Source organism: Gavia stellata, chromosome 2, assembly GCF_030936135.1.
Source record: "Gavia stellata isolate bGavSte3 chromosome 2, bGavSte3.hap2, whole genome shotgun sequence".
Taxonomy (NCBI): domain Eukaryota; kingdom Metazoa; phylum Chordata; class Aves; order Gaviiformes; family Gaviidae; genus Gavia; species Gavia stellata.
The window spans coordinates 11,355,233-11,377,178 of NC_082595.1; the positions used below are offsets into that span (position 1 = coordinate 11,355,233).

Below are 21,946 nucleotides of genomic sequence, written 5' to 3' on the forward strand. Positions count from 1 at the left end.
ATGAGAGGAGTGTTTGGCTCTATACAAGAACTCATGTAGAAGCATGGTAAGATCCATAAAGATCAAAAGAATACTACCAGTACCCTTACTCATATTGGTGGCTCCCTAAAGCAAGTCACAACAGTGGCCTGTCACTGGTTTGACTCTAAGGAGACCAGTATAATCATTGCGATGATTTCTTGGAGAGAAAACATTTTAAGTGACAAACTTCTGCCCCAGATCTCATTTGCACTATAATATTTAAACACCTGTTTTCATTATTACAAAGACAAAGGTTACACTTTTGAACACACCTCTCCTAAAAGCAGGGTCTCCACAGAGAACTTGTTTCAATTCAAATGATCATATTTTAATCAGGCAGCTTTACAGTCCAAACTTGCTTTAGCACTGGCTTTCATCACCTGTTGCTTTGAGACATTTTAGCCTTTTCTAATCATCTGTTCAAAATGCATTTTAATTCTTAGGATGTAACACTTCATTTTCCTCAAATAAGTATACAGTGTACTTAGGGGGGAAAAAGTTACTTTCCAGACAATAGCTATGTCCAGTAGAGCCAATGCCAGCTGGCTCCAAGACGGACCCAATGCTGGCCAAGGCCAAGCCAATCAGCGATGGTGGTCGCACCTCTGGGATAACAGATTTAAGAAAGGGGAAAAAACCCTGCGCAACTGCAGCTGAAGAGAGGAGCGAGAATATGTGAGAGGAACAACTCTGCAGCCACCAAAGTCAGTGAAGGAGGGGGAGCAGGTGCTCCAGGCACCGGAGCAGAGATTCCCCTGCAGCCTGTGGTGAAGACCGTGGTGAGGCAGGCTGTGCCCCTGCAGCCCATGGAGGTCCATGGCAGAGCAGATGTCCACCTGCAGCCTGTGGAGGACCCCACACTGGAGCAGGTGGATGCCCGAAGGAGGCTGTGACCCTGTGGGAAGCCTGTGCTGGAGGAAGCTCTGGCAGGACCTGTGGAGAGAGGAGCCCACACTGGACAGGTTTGCTGGCAGGACTTGTGACCCCACAGGGGACCCACACTGGAGCAGTCTGTTCCTGAAGAACTGCACCCAATGGAAGGGACCCATGCTGGAGCAGTTTGTGGAGAACTGTCTCCTGTGGGAGGGACCCCATGCTGCAGCAGGGGAAAAGCACAAGGAGGAAGGAGCAAGTAAAAACAACATGTGATGAACTGACTGAAACCCCCACACCCCCCACCTTGCACCCCGCCCCCCCCTGTGCCACTTGGCAGGAGGAGGTAGAGAAAAAAATCAGGAGTGAAGTTGAGCCTGGGAAGAAGGGAGGGGTGCGGGGGGGGAAGGTCATTTTTAAGATTTGGTTTTATTTCTCATTATCCTACTCTGATTTTGATAGGTAATAATTTAAACCAATTTTCCCCAAATCAACTCTGTTTTGCCCGTGACTGTAACAGTGAGGGCTCTCCCTGTCCTTATCCCAACTCATGAGCCTTTCATTTTATTTTCTCTCCCCTGTCCAGCTGAGGAAATGGAGTGATAGAGCAGCTTTGGTGGGCACCTGGCATCCAGCCAGGGTCAACCCACCACAACATGCATATATACATACAGAGACAGAGCACACACATTGCCCTCTACTGACCAGAGTCCAATACACAGTGTCCTCCACCACACATACTGCTCATCATACATGATCCCCAATGAATGCTTGACAGGACCATACCAGTGTGTGTATCAGTTCCTGTTACTTGCTGGTACAGTAAGAGGCATCTCCTTCAATTCAGCATTCACCAAGGCTTTTTCAGAAACCAGTTTTAAGGCCTGGAGTTTCTCTGTTTTTGTTCCTCCTACCTGGTGATACACATAGCAGGACAGTGGAAAAAAATAATCAAACCAACCTCATATGGCAGTTGCTTACTGGTTAGCCTACATCTACCTACATACCAGCACCCAAAGCTCTTGCAATTTTATGCTACATTCGTCAGCACTCATTTCCGCCCCCCCCCCCCCCCCCCCCCCCCCAGTTAGGCATTTTATTGAAATACCAGGGTGCTGGGAGGGGGTAGAACAGGGGGAAGTCAAGCAGGAAAACAGAGCTGAGAGGCACTGACTACTACTTTCAGGCCACCTTGTTTGCAATTCCTTCCCTCCGCTCTTTTCATCAGTACTGTCATTTTACCTTTCAACATGAATACAAACTAAAAAAATCAAAGTATTATTGATCGACTTCTGTTTGAAGTCTCAACATTGCCCTCCTCCATCCCTACGCTAAACAAGCTCTTTTTCTGTTTAAAGTCTCCACTTCTATGACTCAGGGGTAAAAACCACTTTAGACCAAAGTTTAGCCACACACTTTAGATTGGAAAAAATACGTAATATGTTTTGTTTTAGGAAGCAGCTCAATAAGTTCAACTGTAAGCTTCTTAGAGAATCTGCACGTTATGTTAAAGAGTCTGTAGACCACCCTTCTGACAGTGACTGGCCATAATGTACTATTCATAAGTACCTACAGATGGACATGAAAGAGAAGTAGACTGGGTTCTGGAAGTGAGGGGAGAAGGAAGATTTCTGCTATTGTTTCTATACTCACCCAAGGCCCAGTATGATGCAGCTTCTAAAGGTGGAGCACTGCTGTAGAGAGCATGGATATACATGAGGTGAATCATCAGCTCAGCCAGGCACCACCAAAAGAAAATACGAATTATGCCCACGATTAAGATGCTGAGATTGGTCTTCAAACTGAAGGCTTCTTGTCTCCTCATCTAAAGAGGAAATCCAAAGAGGTTATATGGCATATAACTGACTGTTTTACTCAAATACTCATCCTGAGAACTTCAAGTTTCATTTGCTATTCATTACTATTAGTAATGGGACCATTTGACTACACCATTTGGAAACTCCAGACATACTCTTGAGGGAGACTGCTCTGTCCATTCTTAATCTCAGTAAGCAGTGGAAATCAACAAGAGGCCTAACATGAACATATAGTGCACCAAACTGTTCTTGAAAAGACCAAGGGCTGTTAACCTGAACAGAAGCAAGACACGAGATGCTTTTTTTTAAGAAAATTCCTGTAACTTGATCACCTCTAGAAATACTCAAAAAAGTTAGAGAAACTACAATTATGAAGGAGGTTTTCCAAGCAGCAGCCCTACCAAGCACAGAAACAATGACTGCTTGCTCTTCAAATACCCCCAACTTCTACCAGCTGCATGGGACTGATTATTTGAGGACAATTATTCATTTATCTCCTGTGGCATAGCCAAGGTTAGCAATACCTACATGACATGCTGAGCAAATGGCAGTTAAGTGCAAGTTAAATATCAGATAAGACAACATTTGCAGTTGACAGGCTTCTCAAGATGCCCAAAGCTCTTACACTGTTAACTATAGGAAACACATTGGTATACTATTATTTTAACTCTTTTACTGAAGAAAGGAGGATGATCAAATAACAAAAACATAGGATTGTCTAAAAATTTAGTCACATTTTGTACATCTATCATTGTGTGCAACATCTCCTTCTCCAGTCTCTAACCGGCCACCAAAAATGCATTTACGAGGTAAGCAACCAACCTATCTGCACAGACAAAACCCCCTCATAATTGCAAGCACACAGTACAGCTAACATGCAGTTAGCTCTGCTCACTTACAAATGAAGCAAGACACTCATTTTGAAGGTTCATTTGCACCAAATAGATGAATGCTTGGAGACTACAATTTAATCAGTGATTTGCAGAACAGGCTTTCAAACCCAAGACTAGAACTGCTCTGCCCTGCTTCAACCCAGAAATTCAACAAGGCCATTGATGAAATGTCATTTTTGCCCAGCAATGGATGCCAATTGCCAGCATTGGTATTATACTCCTCAGGCCATACAGAAGTTTCTCTGTCTCCATCTCCAGAACTTCTGCTTTCCAGTGAGCTCAGCAGGAGCCCTTGTCTCAGCTTCAGTTAAGGGGTTCTGCAGGTGGTCTTACCTGATAGCAGCAATAAACACACTCTTTGTATTGTGCACTTTGAATCAACTGCTAGGCACTGCAAACTTCAAAACCTTTCTCCAACCTCACCTGTCAAGGCAATATCCTCTGCTCAGGTAAGAGCTCTGACAACGCACTTCAGCAAACACCAACAAGAAACACATTAAGGTTGTTCAGTTTGTTCCATCTTCTTTATGGCTTAACCAAACAGGTCTGTGCATATTTAAAGTAGAACCTACTGCAAATACAGGCATCCCATTCTCAATCTCCCTTTTTCTCCTCACACCAAGAATACAGGTGGTCTTTCCACAGGTCTGTGCTGAGCCATATGAGGTGAGCTCAGTTTCAATGCAAGACACACACACACAATTTTTCCTACCAGCTACCCCCAAGCTACTCTCAACTTGGAGTCTCATATGTCTTCTGAAACATTCCTTAAAAAAATCATTTCCCTCCACTATGGGAACAGGAATACAGGTGGAACTTAACACACTTCAGAAGCTACAAAACAATAAATAGTAAAAAAATCAATTACCTCAGTTTCTATGCAAGTCTATGTGGACTTTTCCTATAACATCCAGCCCAGGATAACAACATTCAGCCTTGCATCTTCCAAAGCTACTGAAGACAAACGAGCATAGGACTTGTCACTCAGGGGTCCACCAGAATCTCAGTTTTCACCTTCATAAGCCCAGTCTATTTGCTGTGGCTTCAACTGAAAATTTCCAAATATAAACAGAAGCAAGCAGTGCCTAGGCTTCTGCACATAAACTGAAACAGCAGTTTTATGGTTTGAAATGTCCACTCATCCACTTTATCCCAATAATGTTAGCTATAGATATCACAGGTGGTGATTTCACTTCTTAAAGTGTGCAAGAAAATAAGTAAAGCAATGAAGCATGAAAACCTGGCGGTTTTCCCTGTCATATAGAAGCAGACTTGAAAAGCAGCCTGCAAGGCACTAGAAAAAAAACAGGCAGTAAGATACATAGGTCTTTCACATTAAAGGACCTGTTCAGCTTGCTAAAGTCTGAAGAAAAGTATTCAAGTAAATCATCAGCTGTTTTTGCACCAACATGAGGGGAAATTGGGATCTTCAGCAATTCCCAATACAAACCAGCAGCTTTCTGTGACTCTGAAATCTGTTTCAGAGTTAATAGCCAGCTGCTGCTGAAAATGTTACTTTATTACACCTGATGGAAGAAACAAAAACGCAGAAATCCAGTCCAGCAGCTACATACTAAAATTATGAACACTCTCCAAATGTAATGACATGTGTCTTTGGCTCCTTGGTTGAAGGGATTAATCTGATGTCAGACAAAAACACAGCCAGTAAAGTAGAAGAACTTGGGGAGGAAGGTTTCTCTCAAAGCTGATATCCAGGACATCAAATTCCCAATGCTACACTCAATTGTCCAGTCTTCACATTCCTATAACATTATTTAATATTTTTGAAATTAAGTGGAAGGTAGCTTTAGACACCCAAACAATTCTTAATCTCCAAGGACTAAGTAAAAATTTAAATCCTTCAAACCACTAGTAAGGAGGAAAATCATGGAATCAGTTATAGATACTTTCACTGAAGCTAAAACATGCATGAATTATAACTTCTGTAGTTCCCCCTCTGCCCCCAAAGTACCTCATTGAGGGAAAAATATTTATTTCATAAAGAAACAGAGATCAGAGTCTGACAGAGAAGATTAGTCATCCAGCCTTCAAAAACTATTATGCTTTCTTTCCACCTTCTCTTAACATTGGAGTCTAATCAACCTCTCTCCACTCAAGCACTAGATTTAAAGATTTATTTTGAGAATGTATTTAGTCAAAATATATTCTCAATGTTAGCTACCAGCCTTATGGGAGCTCAGAATTATGCCATGACTGGCATACAAGCATGAATACCCAAGACTGGTTTCTACCTACAGCCTTCCCTTTTGCATGCAGTGTACTTCAACACTTACAGAGAAAATGACAATAGATACAGTCTCAAACAGAAGGTGTTACTAACATTAAAGTCTCATCAGTATCAATTTGTCAAGTAGGTAATTAGACAATAAATAGAAACTGAGGCCTACCTGTGAACTACGTTATGAAACACACCATTAAAAGAGCATCTCAAGAAAAACTGAGTGAAATTGTCTACCCAACATTTTCTCATGATTGGTATTAAAATCTCTAAAGATGAGGGAAAAAAATCAACCTATCACACTTTCATCTACTCCTTGAAGTACAGGGTCTGTATCTAGATTTGGCAGCTGAAAAGATATCACCATCCACTTCAATAATTCTTCACACAATTCACCTGAGACACAGATGCACTGGAAGTCTGTAACTGCGTGATCTTAATAACAGTTACCTGCTTACTGAACTCATCAAAGTTCATAAGGGGTCCATTGTGGAATGTGGGATAATAAAACACATATGCCAGCATCCACAGGAATGAGTGGGATGACTTCTGGGCAGGTCCATGCCAGCAGTACTCCAGGCTGAAGCTGGTGCAGAAGAGGCAGCGGACAGACACAGTGAAGAGCAGCAGATAATACTCATTTTCTGTGTCATACCACTTTCTCTGCAAGAAAAAACAAACCCAGATCATGATGGTGCAATGCTGTGTTTTCTATACAGCAGGACAGTGATGTCCACCCAGATCCTAACCTTCAGGGTCACCAGCAGCAGGAAGCAAAGAGAGCTAACAGCAGTTGGAACAAGGATCTGAAGTGAACAGCACTACTTAATGCATGAACAACAAGCACTGGCTGTTGATGGAGAAAGGGCCTCCAGAGCTACTTCAACCAGCATAAAGAGACAACAGCTTGATTTCAGAAACTTATTAGGTTATGAAGAACCTACAACAGCAGGAGAGCTTTCTTACCAAAATGCCATTATCTCCCTTATATCTGGTCCCATAATACAATATCCAAACTAGCTGGCAACACTACGACAGCTGAGGGACTGCTAGGGCTGAAGCCAAGGCTGCAGTTCAGATCTTGAGAATCAATCACTCCTGAGAAAGCTCAAGGCTGGAAAGATGTTACTGAGCCTTTATTTAGTTTTTGACACTCCCTGTCACACCTGTTTTCAACAGGAAAAACACATCATCACAAAAAACTTGGAAACATCAGCAGTTTGGCTCATTGCATTTGTTTTGCAGTGGGCCCTTTCCTCCTTTCAGGGAGACACAAATCTGTCTACACCGCATGAAGAGACCCTACCCACTCATCTCCCCTCTGTGCTCCCCCTAAACATCAGGGCAACAAGCCTTACAACATATGCCCAGTTTTTCCCCTTAGTCCAAGTAAATGGAACAAGGACATTTCCTCACAACTGAGCAGCGGTTTCTCTAAAATCTGTACTGCTCAGCAAAAGCCATTAGAGAAAGAGCACAACTGAGCTTGCACCAGCCAGTTGTGAGCAAGCAACTCATTTGGTAGAAATCAAAGCGCTGGAGAAACAGTCCCCCTTCCATGCAGAAGCCTGCAGTCACCAATAAGGTACTGTCAGACTTGACTAAGCAAGTCCTGATATGAACCCAAAAACCAGCACCTTAAATTGGTATGATTACAGCTCCAAAGAACAAGAAATGCATTTACTAGAGCACTAGTAAAGTATTATGATACTCCAGCTCTACTAATTGCCACTTACATATTAAGGCACATACTTTCACCTCAATGCACCAGCCAGCATGATTGAGAAACACAACTTTTCTAACTGGAAAAGCTGCAGCACAAGTCACTGCAGCTCTACTGCCTAAGGTTTTTCAAGCCAACCTCTGCTTACATCAACTGAAGGGATAGTACTCTGTCATAAAGACAGCTGCCATAATGGACAAACACTACCATAATTAAATTTGATGCTTAATTAGTCCTTCTCACATTACCTTGGCTTCTTCCACAGCTGGTATGCGTAAAGTAGATAGCAGGGTAAGTGAGCACAACCATGTCAGGAGTGATAGCTGAAACTGAGCCACAGCAAACGAAATAGTTGCATGTAACAAAATGACAGCAAAACCCTTGATTCCTAGTAACAACCAGCAGGCAGCCATTCCATAAGCCATCAAGCACCATGGTTTATACTGTTAGAAAAAGAAAAATGAACAATTTTTAGTTTGATTATTTCTAAAGAAAAAAGCAAGCACTCGATATCTGTGCTGTCATACACAGGGTCTATAGTAGAAACAAATGCAGTCAACAAGGTTAAGAATACATATGAAACAATACAGGGAAACCCAAATGTATCCATAAAGATGGAAGGGAAGGGGTTTCTGTAGCAGCATGTGTGAAACCTAGAACCTCCTCTGATCTGAAGGAGAACATAATTTCCTCCTTTCCTTCCCCAAACTAGCAGGTGTGACACCATATGCTGGTCATTTCTCACAATCAAGCAATCATTTAGCAATCATGCCAAAACCCAAGCAGTCATCACTTCAGTCTTGGAAAGGAGTAACTACACCCTTCTTTTGTGTACAGGTCAAACAACATTGGTTAATGGTCCACAACAAAGCACAGGCTTTCACAGGTTGGAGGCTGAAGTCTCCAAACACTAAGGCAACTGACCTACTTGCTCTCACCTGTGCATCATTACAGACCCACTCACACAATTCACACCACAGAATGGTATTTCCCACACCCAGTAGCCTCAGTGACAAGTTTCCCATGCTCAAGAGTAAACTGAAACCCACAGAAACTCCCTGTTGTGAAGGAAATCCATACATACCTTCTCCACCAAGAGCCTGGACACTTGCGATACCAGCAGGTGACCAGCCAGAAGCCACAGTATACGTTCCCTTCCCCATTCGATCCAGTAGCTCCACTCAAAGTCCATGGGGTCCTGGGGCATTCAAGGGAACTAGTCACTATGTGTACCTGGCCATAGCATGTTTTTACAGGACAAGGAAACATCTCTGTAACACACTAGGTCCTTTATCCAACACCACAGAACTCTACATCTGAGGAATGTTGTTTCAGCAATCCAGTTAGATCACGTACAGCAGTGAGCTCAGACAGCACCATTTTGACTTCCAACAGTGTTAAATTCAGAAAGAGAGCTTTGGATGGTGTCGTAACTCCTAAGCCCCACGCTGGTGCTGAACCTGACCAAGCACCAATTGCTACCTTTCCCCACGAACGCTAGGGAGTTTTCTAACTACAAAGCAGGTAGGGAGGCACCTACATGCACACACACCTCCTCCTCGGGACATGGGGAACAGGCTGGAGGCTACAGAGATGCAGCTTGAAATGAGGGTCCTGCTTCTCAGGGCTTCCCAAACCTTGCTTTGGTTCCCTGCCAGGAAGCTTCTTGGGAAACAAGAAATCAGTCTTCTACTACTGCTCCTGACCATCTCCCCAAACCCAACAAATTCACACCTCTACTTGCCCTGATCCTTTTAATTTTAGGTGTTTTTCTTATTTTAGGGGTTTTTTTTTAATGTAGAAAGAAAAAAAGAGTTTTGGACTACACTTAATCCATATGAAGTTTAGCCAAGAATTTTTCTTTTTTCAACTTCTGTCATCCTTTTAAGAAAGGTGACAGAGAAGCAGAGCACTGCCTTCCCTGTGCATGCCCTTCACCTCTCCTGAGGGATTCAGAGAGCAACTCTGCTCTGCCTTGGAAAACCAAGGCCTTGGGTGAAAAAGCACCTTGCTGGAAGAGAAGTCTCACTCCCTATTTCACCAAAGCTTAAGTGGGATCAGATGAAGTCATATCACCTGGAGATTCCTGTGATATGGGGTTTATCTAAATTAGGTAAGAGGGATCAGCTGGTAGCCCTGTGTCCCATACAGAGCCCCACTAAAGTTCATCTCCACAATTGTTTTGTGGCTTTCTTGACAGCACATGTCAAGAGTCCTTTACCAGCAGTGATGGTGGGCCTAAACACAAAAGTAGTTCCACAGATATGCACTCCCAGTCTTGTGTAAATCATCCTCAATATTAACTGCATTAGTCACACTTCAAAAAGATATGAGTTCAAAAGCAAGCGAGGTGGGGCAGTTTGGTTGTTTTTTGGTTCAGGGTAGAGGGGTGCTAGTTTTCTTATTAGTTTAAGACCAACCATGTTTCTTTAAGCCCTTATGCCTCAAGAATCTGTCCTCCTCTATGCTGGACTATAGGCCAACCAAGAGGAAAACACCTGTTCACTGATGTTAAGCATTATCCACACCACCCAGTGACAGGAAAAAGGGGGAAAAGGCTGCAGGAAATGTTAGGGGTGATCATAGCTTTTAAGGCCAAACAGTAAAACAGAAGGTTATTAAGTGATATGACAAAGGAGAAACACTTAGGCCAGGGCTTAGGAAAAGAAACAAAACTTTGGTTATGATTCTTAGATCTAGACACACCCAGCAAGTCCCTCTTCCTCATTAGAAAGAGACTAAAATTAACTATGAAAATCCAAATCTGCAAAGTTACTACAAATCTCTGAAACTAAATCAGAAGCTCAGGTGAGCAAAGGGCATGGAGACATGATTTCGCATTATTGCCACAAAATAAAAGATGCTGGTACCGGTCACCCATCCTACCTTTTTGAGGCCCTGAAAGAGAGTCCCTCGTTCCAGCCCAAACTTTCTGTCCATCACAGCTTCATACTCTGCAGGGAAGAGCAAACCTTTGCTAAGGACACAGCAGCCAGAGCAGGAAGAGTCAGGGATGTGGTCTCTGCTGCTCAAGAGCATCACATTCCCATGTTGCCTCCACCAATGGGGACACTTGGAGCCAGGGAAGAGCACATCACCATGTCACCACTCACCAGGCGAGCTGCCCAACCAGGTCATGGCTCTGTCCTGCAGCAAAGGCAAAGCCACTGAATGCCCAGAACCTATGCTTGATTCCCGCTTGCAACAGCAGCGGACAGCGTCAACTTTTTACCACGCAGGACCTACACTAATCCTCATTTCCCCTCTTTCAGGGCTGCCTGGTTTCTCCCACCAGAGCAGAAGGGACACACAGACCTGACAGTAACCAGTACAGCCAGAGAGGGCAAAGCTGCTCAGAGAAGCCACCTCCAGAGCCTGTTCCCATGCAGTCTTCTGCCATCTCTGCAGAAGAGATGCTGTATGCACAGGTGCACAACCCTGTACCCATTTACCCAGCACTTCCTTCCCTGCCCTGCAAATACCTTTCTGGCACTCCTGTCCTTCCCTTAAGCACTTTTGAGAGCCACCTAGGGTCATTAGTGTAGAACACTTTGTTGATTAAAGCCTAACAAGACACAACACACATTTCCTTAACAAGCCTCTCTAACTAGCTATAGCTTTATTAGATAATACCACCTTCATTTCCCTTAAAATACTAATGTGCCAGAACACAGCTTCTTTTCATCTACAAATCATATTTAAATTGTTTAAAACCCCACCCCTCACCTGCACTACACAACCCCACTGAACTAAAACCAAGCCACCACAGCAGCTACCAAGAGCTATACAAGGCACAGGTGGGTGTTTGGAAACAAATGGACCCCAAAGCAGCACAGACAATCCAGCCATTGCTCTGAGGCCATAACCCAGCACAGTGGCCCCAGAGCTCCAGGCAGGGCAGCACCCACCTGCCCCGGGGCCTCCCCAGGTTCAATCCCCAGCAAGCACCATCATCAGGAGGCACAGCTGCTTCTGTGCCACCCACCTGCACAGAGCTGCAGGTGAGAGGGTTCAGGACTAGCCAGGAAAAACCACAATTCAGACTCCATTTTCCTGAACTTCCCCCATCTGAGTAGCTGAGCTTCAGAGGTCCCCCTCATTAGTTCCCTAACAACCAAGTGCCAGGACACCATTGCCAAGGGCCTTCGCAGCACCTGAGGCAGAAAAGCCTGAGGACAAAGCTCTCTCTGCACAGCTGGCACAGGCCTACTGCTTCCTTGCACAGGGCTGGTTTGTAGCCAGGAGGAGCACAGGCACTCCTTGCAGAGAAGGAAAGTAGAAACCAACCCTGAGAGGACAACTCCAGACAAGCAGCCTCACCGGCGGGAAGCACTACAGGAGTGAGCACACCCGTGTCGCAGACTTACTTTGAGACACTCGGTGCGCTTCATAGAAAGCGTAAAGGTGAGAGCCCACGGCAAGGAGCCCGTAGAGACGCATTTCCCAGGCCGGCAGCACCATTGGCCTGGGAGCTGCTCCCCCGCAGACCCTGCCAGCCGCCTCCCTGCAGGGAAAAAGAGGACCGGAGAGGTTTCCCCGCGGAAGACGGACGGGCACCGAGCAATAGGACAACCCGCATCGAGCACCGCGGCGGTGCAGCTGCCGCACGCTGGGCCCTCGGCGCGGCACCCCGGCGGGCCGGGCAGCGGCCACCGACCGCACTTCAGGCCCCCGCGCTGCCGCGGCCCTGCGGTGGGGCGGGCTCGGGGCAAGGAGGCAGCCAGGCTCCACCGGCAGCTGCCGGGAGGGGAGAGGAGCTCTGCCCGGCCGCGACGGCTACGGAGGCCCCGGGGCTCGGCCCCGGGGCTCGGCGCGGCCCGGGCCCGGTGGGGCGCTCGGGACAGGACTAGGGCCAGGGCCGGACCCCGGCTGCTCTCGCCCACCCGGGACTGAGGGGAATGGAGGAGGGGACCCCGCTCCCCCCTTACCTGAGGAGGACTGCTGCTGCTGCTCCGCCGCCGGAAGTGGCAGCAGTCACGGCCCCAGGCGGGCCGAGGCGAGGTTCCAGCCCCGCGGCGGGCAAGTGGGGCGACGGACAGCTCCGAGCCAAGACGCCTCCGGCCCTCCACGGAACACCCGGCCCCGCCCGCCCCCTTATGAGCTGCGGCCGCCTCCCGCGGAGGGAGGGCGGGAGTGGGGCGGAGCTCCACGCCCCTGCGCGCTCTCTCCCGGCCGCCGGGCGGCGCCGTAGCTCTCCCGCCGCGGCGGAGCGAACCCCAGGGCCCGCGCCGGCCCCGCCGCGCCTCCCGCTCCCGGGCTGCGGCTCCGCCCGGCCCCCGCCGGCTTCTCCGCGGAGAGGGGCTTGGACAGGGCCCGCTCCCGCCTCCTCGCCGGCTGCGGCCCGGCCGACGCGTGGCTGAACAACTGCACCACAACTCGTTTACTGAGAAACACTGCTGCCTTTGGGCATGAAACATGCAATACAGGTCTGTTTAGGTGTGCTGAGAACCTGTCGGATGGCTTACATCAAACACATGAGCCGTCCGGGTAAGAAATTATCCTTCTGGTCTGTGTTTCTGTAGCATTTATCACGATCTGCCTGCGGATGCAGGCATCCTCACAGCTGAGGGCCCGTAAGAGAGTATCACATGTATAAAGGCGTCCTGGGAAGAGAGTGCTATAGCTTCAGTGTTTTACAGGAGCTGGGACAAGCCAAGGGATGGCACTGGGAGACGATCAAGTGCTGCAAGGAAGAGTGAAAACACAGAGGTCTTCTTCAACATATCGGCCTCTGAAAAGTCGTTCCAAGAGATGTCGTGTAAATTAGCGCTGAAGTAAACATGAAGGATTGTATTCAGACCAAAGGGGTGTCCGTAACAGCCTCTCACAGTCTTGTTTCCCGCTGCTGGAGTGCAGGGACACTGTTTTTACATTCATCACGACGCAACTTGAGGAATTAGCAGGTCTGAAGAGCACCACCAAAGCAGGAACACGGGGCTGGAAGTGCTGGTGCTGACAACCACCTCATGGATCAACCTGCGTTTTAGCAAGGGTTGCCTCTTCCTGGCTCTTCAGACACAACTAACGAACCTCACTGCTCTTAGTGTTACAAACACATTGACTTTCCAGCCCAAAAGGTTTGGGCAATTTATGCTCATCTGATCTTGCACCATGTGATTTTTATCCCTCTCTGTTGTTGACATCAGTGATGTCATTTTTTAACGGGGGAAACATTTCCTATTCTTTTGGATGTTGTCTTGCTAGATCTTTAAGTTCCTCTTATAAAACAGTATTTCAGTTCCCCTTGTCGCCTTGAGGCCTTCTTTGCATATTCAAATTCCTGTTTCCTGATCTTTTAGAGCCAGGCTTGTGTCTGATACTCCAGGTGGAGTCTTATCTGATACTCGAGGTGGAGTCTTATCAGGACAAGGGGTTGTCTTCCCTATCTGAACCAGACATGCATCTTCTGGTGTCTCCAAGAATCACATCTGTCCGTCAGAGCCACATAGTGGTCTTTAATGATTTCACCTTTTGCCTCCAGTTTTTCTTTCCATCTCTCTTTGCCAGGAAATGACTCACCCTCAGTTTATGGTGTCAGTTCGATAGCCCCTAGATGTAAGATGCTGCATTTGCTCTGTGGAACTACCGTAAAATCTCAAGGTCAGGGACATTCTCCTCTATGATACCCAGATCCTTTTCTCTGCTGACAGCGCTTCCCCAATTTTTGCCCTCAGCAGGTTAGTCAGTACCTTCCCCCCCAAAAAAAACCCATGACAACACCTGCATAACAGCACCAGAACAACAGTCCTGAATTTTTAAAAACGTTCCCACAGCACTGCAGCCGAGTTATGGCCACTAAGGGTCAGCAGAGCTTATATTTTCCTGCAGTTTTGTGGTTTCTGGTCAACAGTGTGATGTCGGTACAGGCAGCAGGCCCTCTAGATGGCTGCATAACACAAACAGTATGCACGCAGGAGCGGTACTGCAGCTTCAAAAAGGGAAGAGGTATAACAAGTTACAGCTTTTACATCAGGTTACACTGAAAAGGACATCTTTGTCATTCGTTATGTGGTGACATACAGGAACCCATCCATGCTCTGTGTCCAGGTGAGCATCTACACTTCCACAAAGGTCATTGCCAAGCCCATGGAGCAGGAACACTGACAACCTCTTGACAACGGTCCCAGCTGGAAGATCTCACTGCCTGGACTTCTACATTAGATGATTTTTTTCCCCCACCCTTATTCAAAGGATTTTATATAGTAAAACGTGACGAGAATCACAATGAATGACTTTGCAAGACTAGCTGTAAACTAAGCTGCTGAACATTGCTGGCACGAGCACCTACGCATCGACACAGCCCTCACCATTTTAGATGGCACAAATAAAAAGTGAGTTTTGCTGCTGCTATAGTCACTGACAGGCAGCCTGAGAGCAAAAAACCTAGAAAAGCAGCAGCAGAAAGCCCCACTTCTCATTTGATCGGCAAGGAGGTAAAGTTTTTTAAATGTCTCTTGCCCTGTGTCCCAGCAGCTGCACAGGCCTGGCAGCCTCTTCAAGGCATCTGCCCTTTGGGAAGAAAGTGGTACTGGTATAATGCTGGTATAATACTGGTATAATGTGCAGCAGGTTTCTCCGAGGCCAAAAAAACCAATGCACCTTGGGCAGAATGATGATTTATGATGGTAGAGGTGTTTCTCTGGGACAAATTTGGAGCAACACTTCTGCTTGAAAGTTTGCACCACTCTTACCCCCAGAATGACTACAGAGTGCAAGGCAACAAACTGCCAAAGAGGTCCATGTCCATCTTTGCTACTGGGAGCCAGCAGGAAGGCATCCAGTCCCCACCACGGCCCTGATGATCAGTGGAGGGTGCAGAGCCAGCCTCTTGCAGATCAGTTCAAGCATCACAAGAAGAGAGTCCATCTCTAGCAGATGTTCGTGTCCCCTTTATTTATTTCTATCTCTTCTGATGCTGGTATAGCACCTGAGTTAGAAGTGTTGAGTTTTGACTGTAAAGTTCAAATGCCATTTGGTGAGAGTCTCCCTTTCTTATGTGATCAGATATAGACGTGATCATCAGAAACTTAAGCAAATGATTCCAGAATCAAGGAAGACAGAGGTAACAGGAGGCCTTTTAAAAGGGTCCTTACTATTGCCTTTCTGTGCAAGTTCTCTGAGGTGAGCTTGTTACAGAACTCTTCATTTCTAGGGCCTCGTCATGGCCATGGGGATGAGGCAGGGTGGGGCATAAAAGACAATGAGGTGGACAACTGAGGCATTTTGCAGCTGGGAAAGTAAATTGAAATGTGCGCTTTTGAGGAAACCCTTTTTTTCAACTTGTCATTTGTTTTGCATGCGGTTAAGAAGTCAAAATGAGTATTTATGAATCCAGCAGTAGAGTCCTCAGGCAGCCTAAAGCATAGGGTTTCTCACTGCTTTTCTGAATATAAAGTCCCCCTGGAAATTACAAGCAGTGCCCTAGAGCTTTCCCTCACAGTCTGATATCTCACAGCATTGAACCAAGCCTCTTGTTTTCATTCACCCTCTGAAAATCACACAGTAATGCCCCCTACATGCAACATCTGAATGACAGGACACAATCAGCACCCCCTGAGAGTCTTCAGATTAGAAGTTCAGCAGCAGACAGGAGGATGAGCCATGTATACTTAGAAGAAATCACAAGTATGACAAGAAATCTCCATGCAGCACAACAGCAGTATTAAAATGGGGAGAGTCAGAAATACAAAAGGTGTGATATTTACGAAGAGAGCCAAGTGAGTCTTCCAATAGCCAAGTTAAATATGGCACAACTGAGGTCAACGTGAACCTTCCCTCCAGAGATCTCAGGCACAGAGTTATGGACTCTGGGGAGACAATATGCAAGTTTGCCCTTTTTGTCTTGTTTGGCTTGGCTTAATGAAAAGCGAACATTACACTAAGTTGGTCAGCATTGCAGATAGCCCCATCTTTACAGGTTCCTCTCTCCTCTGACCCCCCAACCCTGTAACTGGCTGTTTGTGAAGTGCCAAGCATTTTTTTTCCCCATCACCTGTAGCTGTATCTATGTAGACATTGTTTATAAAGAGATCCTTGCAATCGCAAAGTCAGTATTTCTGTGCATGCGGATACAATAATTTTCCTGGCTTCATTTTAATGAATCCCTTGCATCTTTGAGAACTTGTTTTATGCTCTGAGGCTGGAAAATTACCATCATGCTTCTGACTGGGGATTCATAAAATTACTTTTGGAAAAAATACGGTAAATTAATACAGTATTGTAACTAAGCAGCTCACTGTTGGATTCATGCTGAACATCTCAGAGGCTTCCTCGTCAACACACTACCTGCTTTGCTTAACTAAAGCCCTGAAAACCATGGCTCCTAGTCAGAGCCTTTTAATGGATTTCTTTACTGATTACCCATTCTTCCCTCCAATGAAAGCAGTATTGTAAGCGAAGTAATACTGCCTTGCTTTTACCATGGATGTAGAGTCTACTTGTGTATGGTTTCCGTAGCTGGGTTGAGGTTCAACTGTGCTACCTTGATCATGTCTGAGTCTTAGTTAATCATGCTTGAGTCTTAGTTTCTAAGTAGTCAGCTATTAAACACAAAGGTTTTTTTTCTTTTTCCCCACAATACTCCTTAGAAGTTGTCTAGCTTTAAGTATGAAATGATGGGAGTTAAGGGGATGGTGAGTCAACTCCTACATACTTTAGCCATCATATTGAAACCTCCTGTGATTCCTAGCAAGGAAGTGGATAATCCACTACTGGAGTATTTGAACACCTCAGTATTTCAGTATCTCAGTCATCCTTGGGCAGAACAGATGGTCCAGCCCAAATATGGCAGAAGGGATTCTTCAAAAAAATCCCTACTTCAGGTATTAATTTTCTTATCATTTTTAAGTAATAGTGGAATGAAATTCAGAAAAAAGACCAGATCACAGCCAATTATAATTTACATTATTACAAACGATGGCAAGACTCCCACCTGACCTCCAACAGGGCAAGTAGCTGACAAAATATAAGTGATCCAAAAGGTGCTTTAAATTTAGTTATACTAAGGTTGTAAATCAGATGCAAATCTCATTCTATTATAGCACATTATACACATCTTTTTCAGTGGCATAAGAAATTACTCCTATCTGTGCACATCTATATTTAATCCATAGCTATATTCCTGAAAACATTGCCTTTTTAATCAGTTCAGTGAATGGAATAAATGTAGCAAAAAAATACATCTCAGATTACTATATGATAATTGACAAAAATATTCAGACAGAATGGCCTCTCTCACTGCCTACTGAGCAAATTTTCTAAACTCTCCATCTCTTCACATTGCTTCGCTATATGAACAACCAGTAAAGGATCATTTCAGCTACCACAACCACCTGTATTTTACTGATTTATCCCTTACTTCCTATTGTTTGCCATGTCCTTGTGAAGCAGTGGGAATACATTCCAGGTTGATTCTTTCTATTTGGCAGAATATTTTCCTTTTGTATTTTTAAGGTCTGTGAAACTAAGAGGACGCAGTGGAGCTGACTGTTCACAACATCACAAATGGAGCCGATAGAGCCCTGTCGAGTAGCCAGCTGTTCAGACAGGACCAGCAGAGGACCCAGAAACTTCTCCCTCATTGCAATCAGGCAGAGATACAGACCTCAGGCTTTTATATCAACTTTCTGGTAGAAATATTATTTCTTACAAACATTTCTAAGTGGATTGGATACATTCTGATATCTTTTATGAACTGATTTTTCTACATCTTAGTTTCATGAGCAATGCCAATATTTCCCTTATTATTCAGGCTGCCCGCTCTTCAGGGACTGTCTTTTAGTTCCATGAGTGTGTGGGGCCTAGCCAATGATGCCTTAATTGCCAATTGTTCCTTCTAAGCTCTACCACAATACAGTTATTAAAGATTCACCCAATACTCAAGTCAATGCAATTATATTCATGGCCATAGTCATGCATGCTCCTTGGCTACCTGGTGTGTTTGTGGCCTTATGGCTGCAGGGTCTCATTCCCTTTACATGTACGCACACTTAGATCACTCTGCACCTGCCTCCACATTGTCTTGTAAATAAAAAGCTCATAGCTGGTTTTCTACCTGAGTACATGGATGACATCTTAAGAATTAAGGTAACATATCACTGGTCAAGGAGGAGCCTTCCTTTAAGGATATTTCAGAAAACAAATGCTTTTGTATGTTTTATCTGAGAAGCTTTCTTGCTTTGTGCATTGACTTCCCTCTAATTTGCCTCCATTTTATGTTTCACCTTTCTGTGAAGAGAAGATAGTACGCCAGGATGGGCTTCCAAGTCAGAGAAAAACTGACTTTAGGATGCAGGCATCTTCTATTTTGCTTCTGTGTTTATGTAACAGGCCATACATGTATATAAATGATAAGAAGTGCTCTGTCATACTTGAAGCGTTTTTTAGATTGTTCTTGAGATTATGCCTTTCAATAGGAAAAAGAATTCAAAAGGTCTCTTGGTGCCTGTGCAAAATGCCAGCAACATCTCACCCTTTGCAGATAATCTCTTCATGTAACGGTGCTAAAATATTAGCAAAAATTACATTTAACTCATAAATATTTACAGCTATTTGAAATGCCAAAATTTTGCTCTGCGACTAGCACAAATCATCTGAGTAACATTGTGTACAATTAAAAAGTGGGTCATTGCCAACTGTGGCTTATAACTGCAACATGATTTGCAAATACATCACATTGCTGCCTCAGGACAAGGTGCTGCTTTCAGTGCACAGTGTCTTCATTGACTACTTGTAGATTTGGAATAGGTTTCAAACCTCACATCTACCATGAACTGCCGTAATCTTTCTGTCTTGTTTAGTCGGAGTTGATAGCTTTTTACTGGAAAACCAGAAGAGGATTCACCTCTTTAAAACTGCACCTTGACATGGAAAATGAACTGAGTAGGCACCAGCCCATCCAAACAATGCAAGCCCTACAAGACAGATCATCCTCTAGGCTGCCTGGAGGACACAACTGAGAGTTGTCATCTCTGGACAGTGGTTTACACAGTTGAGTCAATGGAGATTTAGTGCAAAATACGAAGACAATTGTGTGGAAGACCAAAAACCAGAAAAATCCTTTCCCTCGTGAGCGTCCCAGATACTAGGCACAGCACCACACTTGCACTTTTTTCTCTCTTTGGCCCCAGGAACCCTGCATTCTTTTTTTGTCAGGTGATAGCCCTTCCATGGAAAAGTGGAGAGTTCTTTTTCCGTACCACGTTGTTTTTCATGAGCTCACTTCTGTTATGGAGGCAGGTGGAAAATCTGAGGCTGAAGAGAATACAAGATCTGTCACTCTCACATCCTGAGGTTTGCACTGTGCTTTAGGTTGTGCCAAAGGGGCCTAATCATTTGTATTTTAAATAGAAAGTGGTGACGGCTGCCTTGAGGCTGTGGGGAGCGGGACCTGCTCTGGCTGCTGGGGCAAGTGTACTCCTGGCAGCCCTCGGGGAGCACAGAGGGACTGTCACCAAACTCAGAGACACCCTGCAAGTTTTCACAGCACTCCCTGGGACACAGGAAGTCTGCACAAGAAATAAAGCAGAGGTCCAGGTGCCTGAAGATATTTTGGGTCAAACAGGGAAACATTAGAGCATTTCAGCACCACTGGCCTTAAGTGGTTTTAATTGGCAGTGTTCAGTTAGGTACCTCTAGTTTACCCAATTTCAGTTTTAGATACTGGTGCTTCTTTGGAATTAGCCCATCATTCACCTGGCTGTTCACAGCCTTTTCTCCATAAGAGAGTTTCTAGAGGAAGGGTCAGACAATAGACCTGGCTCAACTAGCCTCATCATTCAGAGTTGCAGCCCATACACAGAGAACAAGACTAAAAAATAAAGGTCTTCCATTCCACTCATGGTTGAAATTGCTTTTTGTTTAAAAGCGTGGTCTTTGAGAAAACTCTGCCTTCTAACGCCATTTTTTGCTACTTACATGGTCTGCTTTGCTCTGCTCCAGACTTGCTGCCGCCTGATCTATGGCTACTTTGCAACAAAAAAAGAAAGACACTTGAGCTGCAGGACTGCTGCTGACCTACACTCAGAGGCACCTGCATGCCCAGTAGGACTCTCCACTGAGTTGTCAGTTTGTTTTCAGGTGAAACACTCTGTGGACATTTTGAGTAAAATATTCTGAACAATACCTCTCTTCACCATTTCTATTGCAACATTCTTACCTCAAGGAAACAGTGGGGAGCATTTTCGGTTTCCGCTTTCTATAGCTTTTTCTAAGGAAATGCTATTGTAGATTGCTCTAGAAACACAGTTGTAGGTCCTGCAGTATGACTTAAGCATTTAATCTGTCCCGATTACTTTATAACAGACTGCAGAACACCATTCTTACGAGCGTTTGTATTTAATCTCACACTTAAAATGTACTTTTTATCATCGAAGTGTTTTCCAAGCATTATTTTTGTAACATCTTGTAAAATTACTCGTCAAAACAAAGTGGTATCATCACCATTTTACAGATAAAGAAACTGAGGTGAAGAGATCAAGTGATTTACCCAAAGCCCTGAAGAGAATCATAGTCAGAGCCAGGACTGGGAGTTTCAGGTTTTGTCTTGTGCTCAGAACAATACTTCACGCTTCCCCTCTAAAGACTAACTATTGCCAATAATAGTCTGACTTTATCATCCTTCAGGGCATGCTGCCTTTCCTGAACTGAGAGAAGCTGGGGGAATGGCTCTGGTAAGAAAGCCAACAAGCCTTCAGCTACTGGGTTATTAATGCCTGGGCGATGCCTGCTCTTGGAGTAGTCTATTTGGATAATTGTGTTTTAAGAATGTGCTGGGAAGTGCTTTGAGAAAAGCGTTCCTTTTTAACTAATGAATGTTTACAGGGAATAAATATGTTAAAATAATGCATCAGTATCTTCACATCAATAGCTACTCTCATTTATGTCCATTTTCTGAAACGGGGGGAATCAGCAGAAAAGAGGCAGCTGAAACAACTGTAAGTATGATATATACTTTCTTGAAGGGCATAAATGAGGAAATTGCTAAGTTATTATTGCTTGAAAGCAAGTAATTTTGGGGAGTATTTTCTGAAGAAGGGAGAAAATAGGTAGAGATGTATGATATTATAGTAAAAACTGCTTCGGGAGGGTACTTATGTTCCCCTTCTGAGATGCCTGCTATCTGTGATTCCTCAAAACATTATTGTAAAGATGAAAAACATTCACTACAGCCTCAGAAGAATTTAAAAATTTTCACAATGTTTCAAGAGAATAACTGTGACCTATTAGTGAAGAATACTTTTCAACAGTAATTTTCAACAAATTGGTTTGTTTTCCAGTACTGTATAACATCAGCGTCTTTTCTTTTTCATTAGAACTAGTCAATTTTTGAGGTTCTGAGTGGGGGAAAAAAAAAAAACAAACCAAAGCAAAACAAAGAAAG

At 44.7% G+C, this 21,946-nt stretch overlaps 1 protein-coding gene across 1 annotated transcript in view; it reads right to left on the bottom strand.

The window, feature by feature from the left end:
* HHAT (hedgehog acyltransferase) overlaps window positions 1–12,033 on the bottom strand; it is a 165,776-nt gene extending 153,743 nt beyond the window's left edge. Inside the window, exons 1-6 of the mRNA XM_059835645.1 lie at window positions 11,934–12,033; window positions 10,453–10,520; window positions 8,651–8,764; window positions 7,815–8,009; window positions 6,294–6,506; window positions 2,548–2,719 (exon numbers count right to left, since the gene is read on the bottom strand). Coding sequence (XP_059691628.1) covers window positions 2,548–2,719; window positions 6,294–6,506; window positions 7,815–8,009; window positions 8,651–8,764; window positions 10,453–10,520; window positions 11,934–12,027 — 856 coding nt within the window. The 5' untranslated portion in view covers window positions 12,028–12,033. The remainder of the gene's footprint in view (window positions 1–2,547; window positions 2,720–6,293; window positions 6,507–7,814; window positions 8,010–8,650; window positions 8,765–10,452; window positions 10,521–11,933) is intronic.
* Between the last annotated feature and the right edge of the window lie 9,913 nt (window positions 12,034–21,946).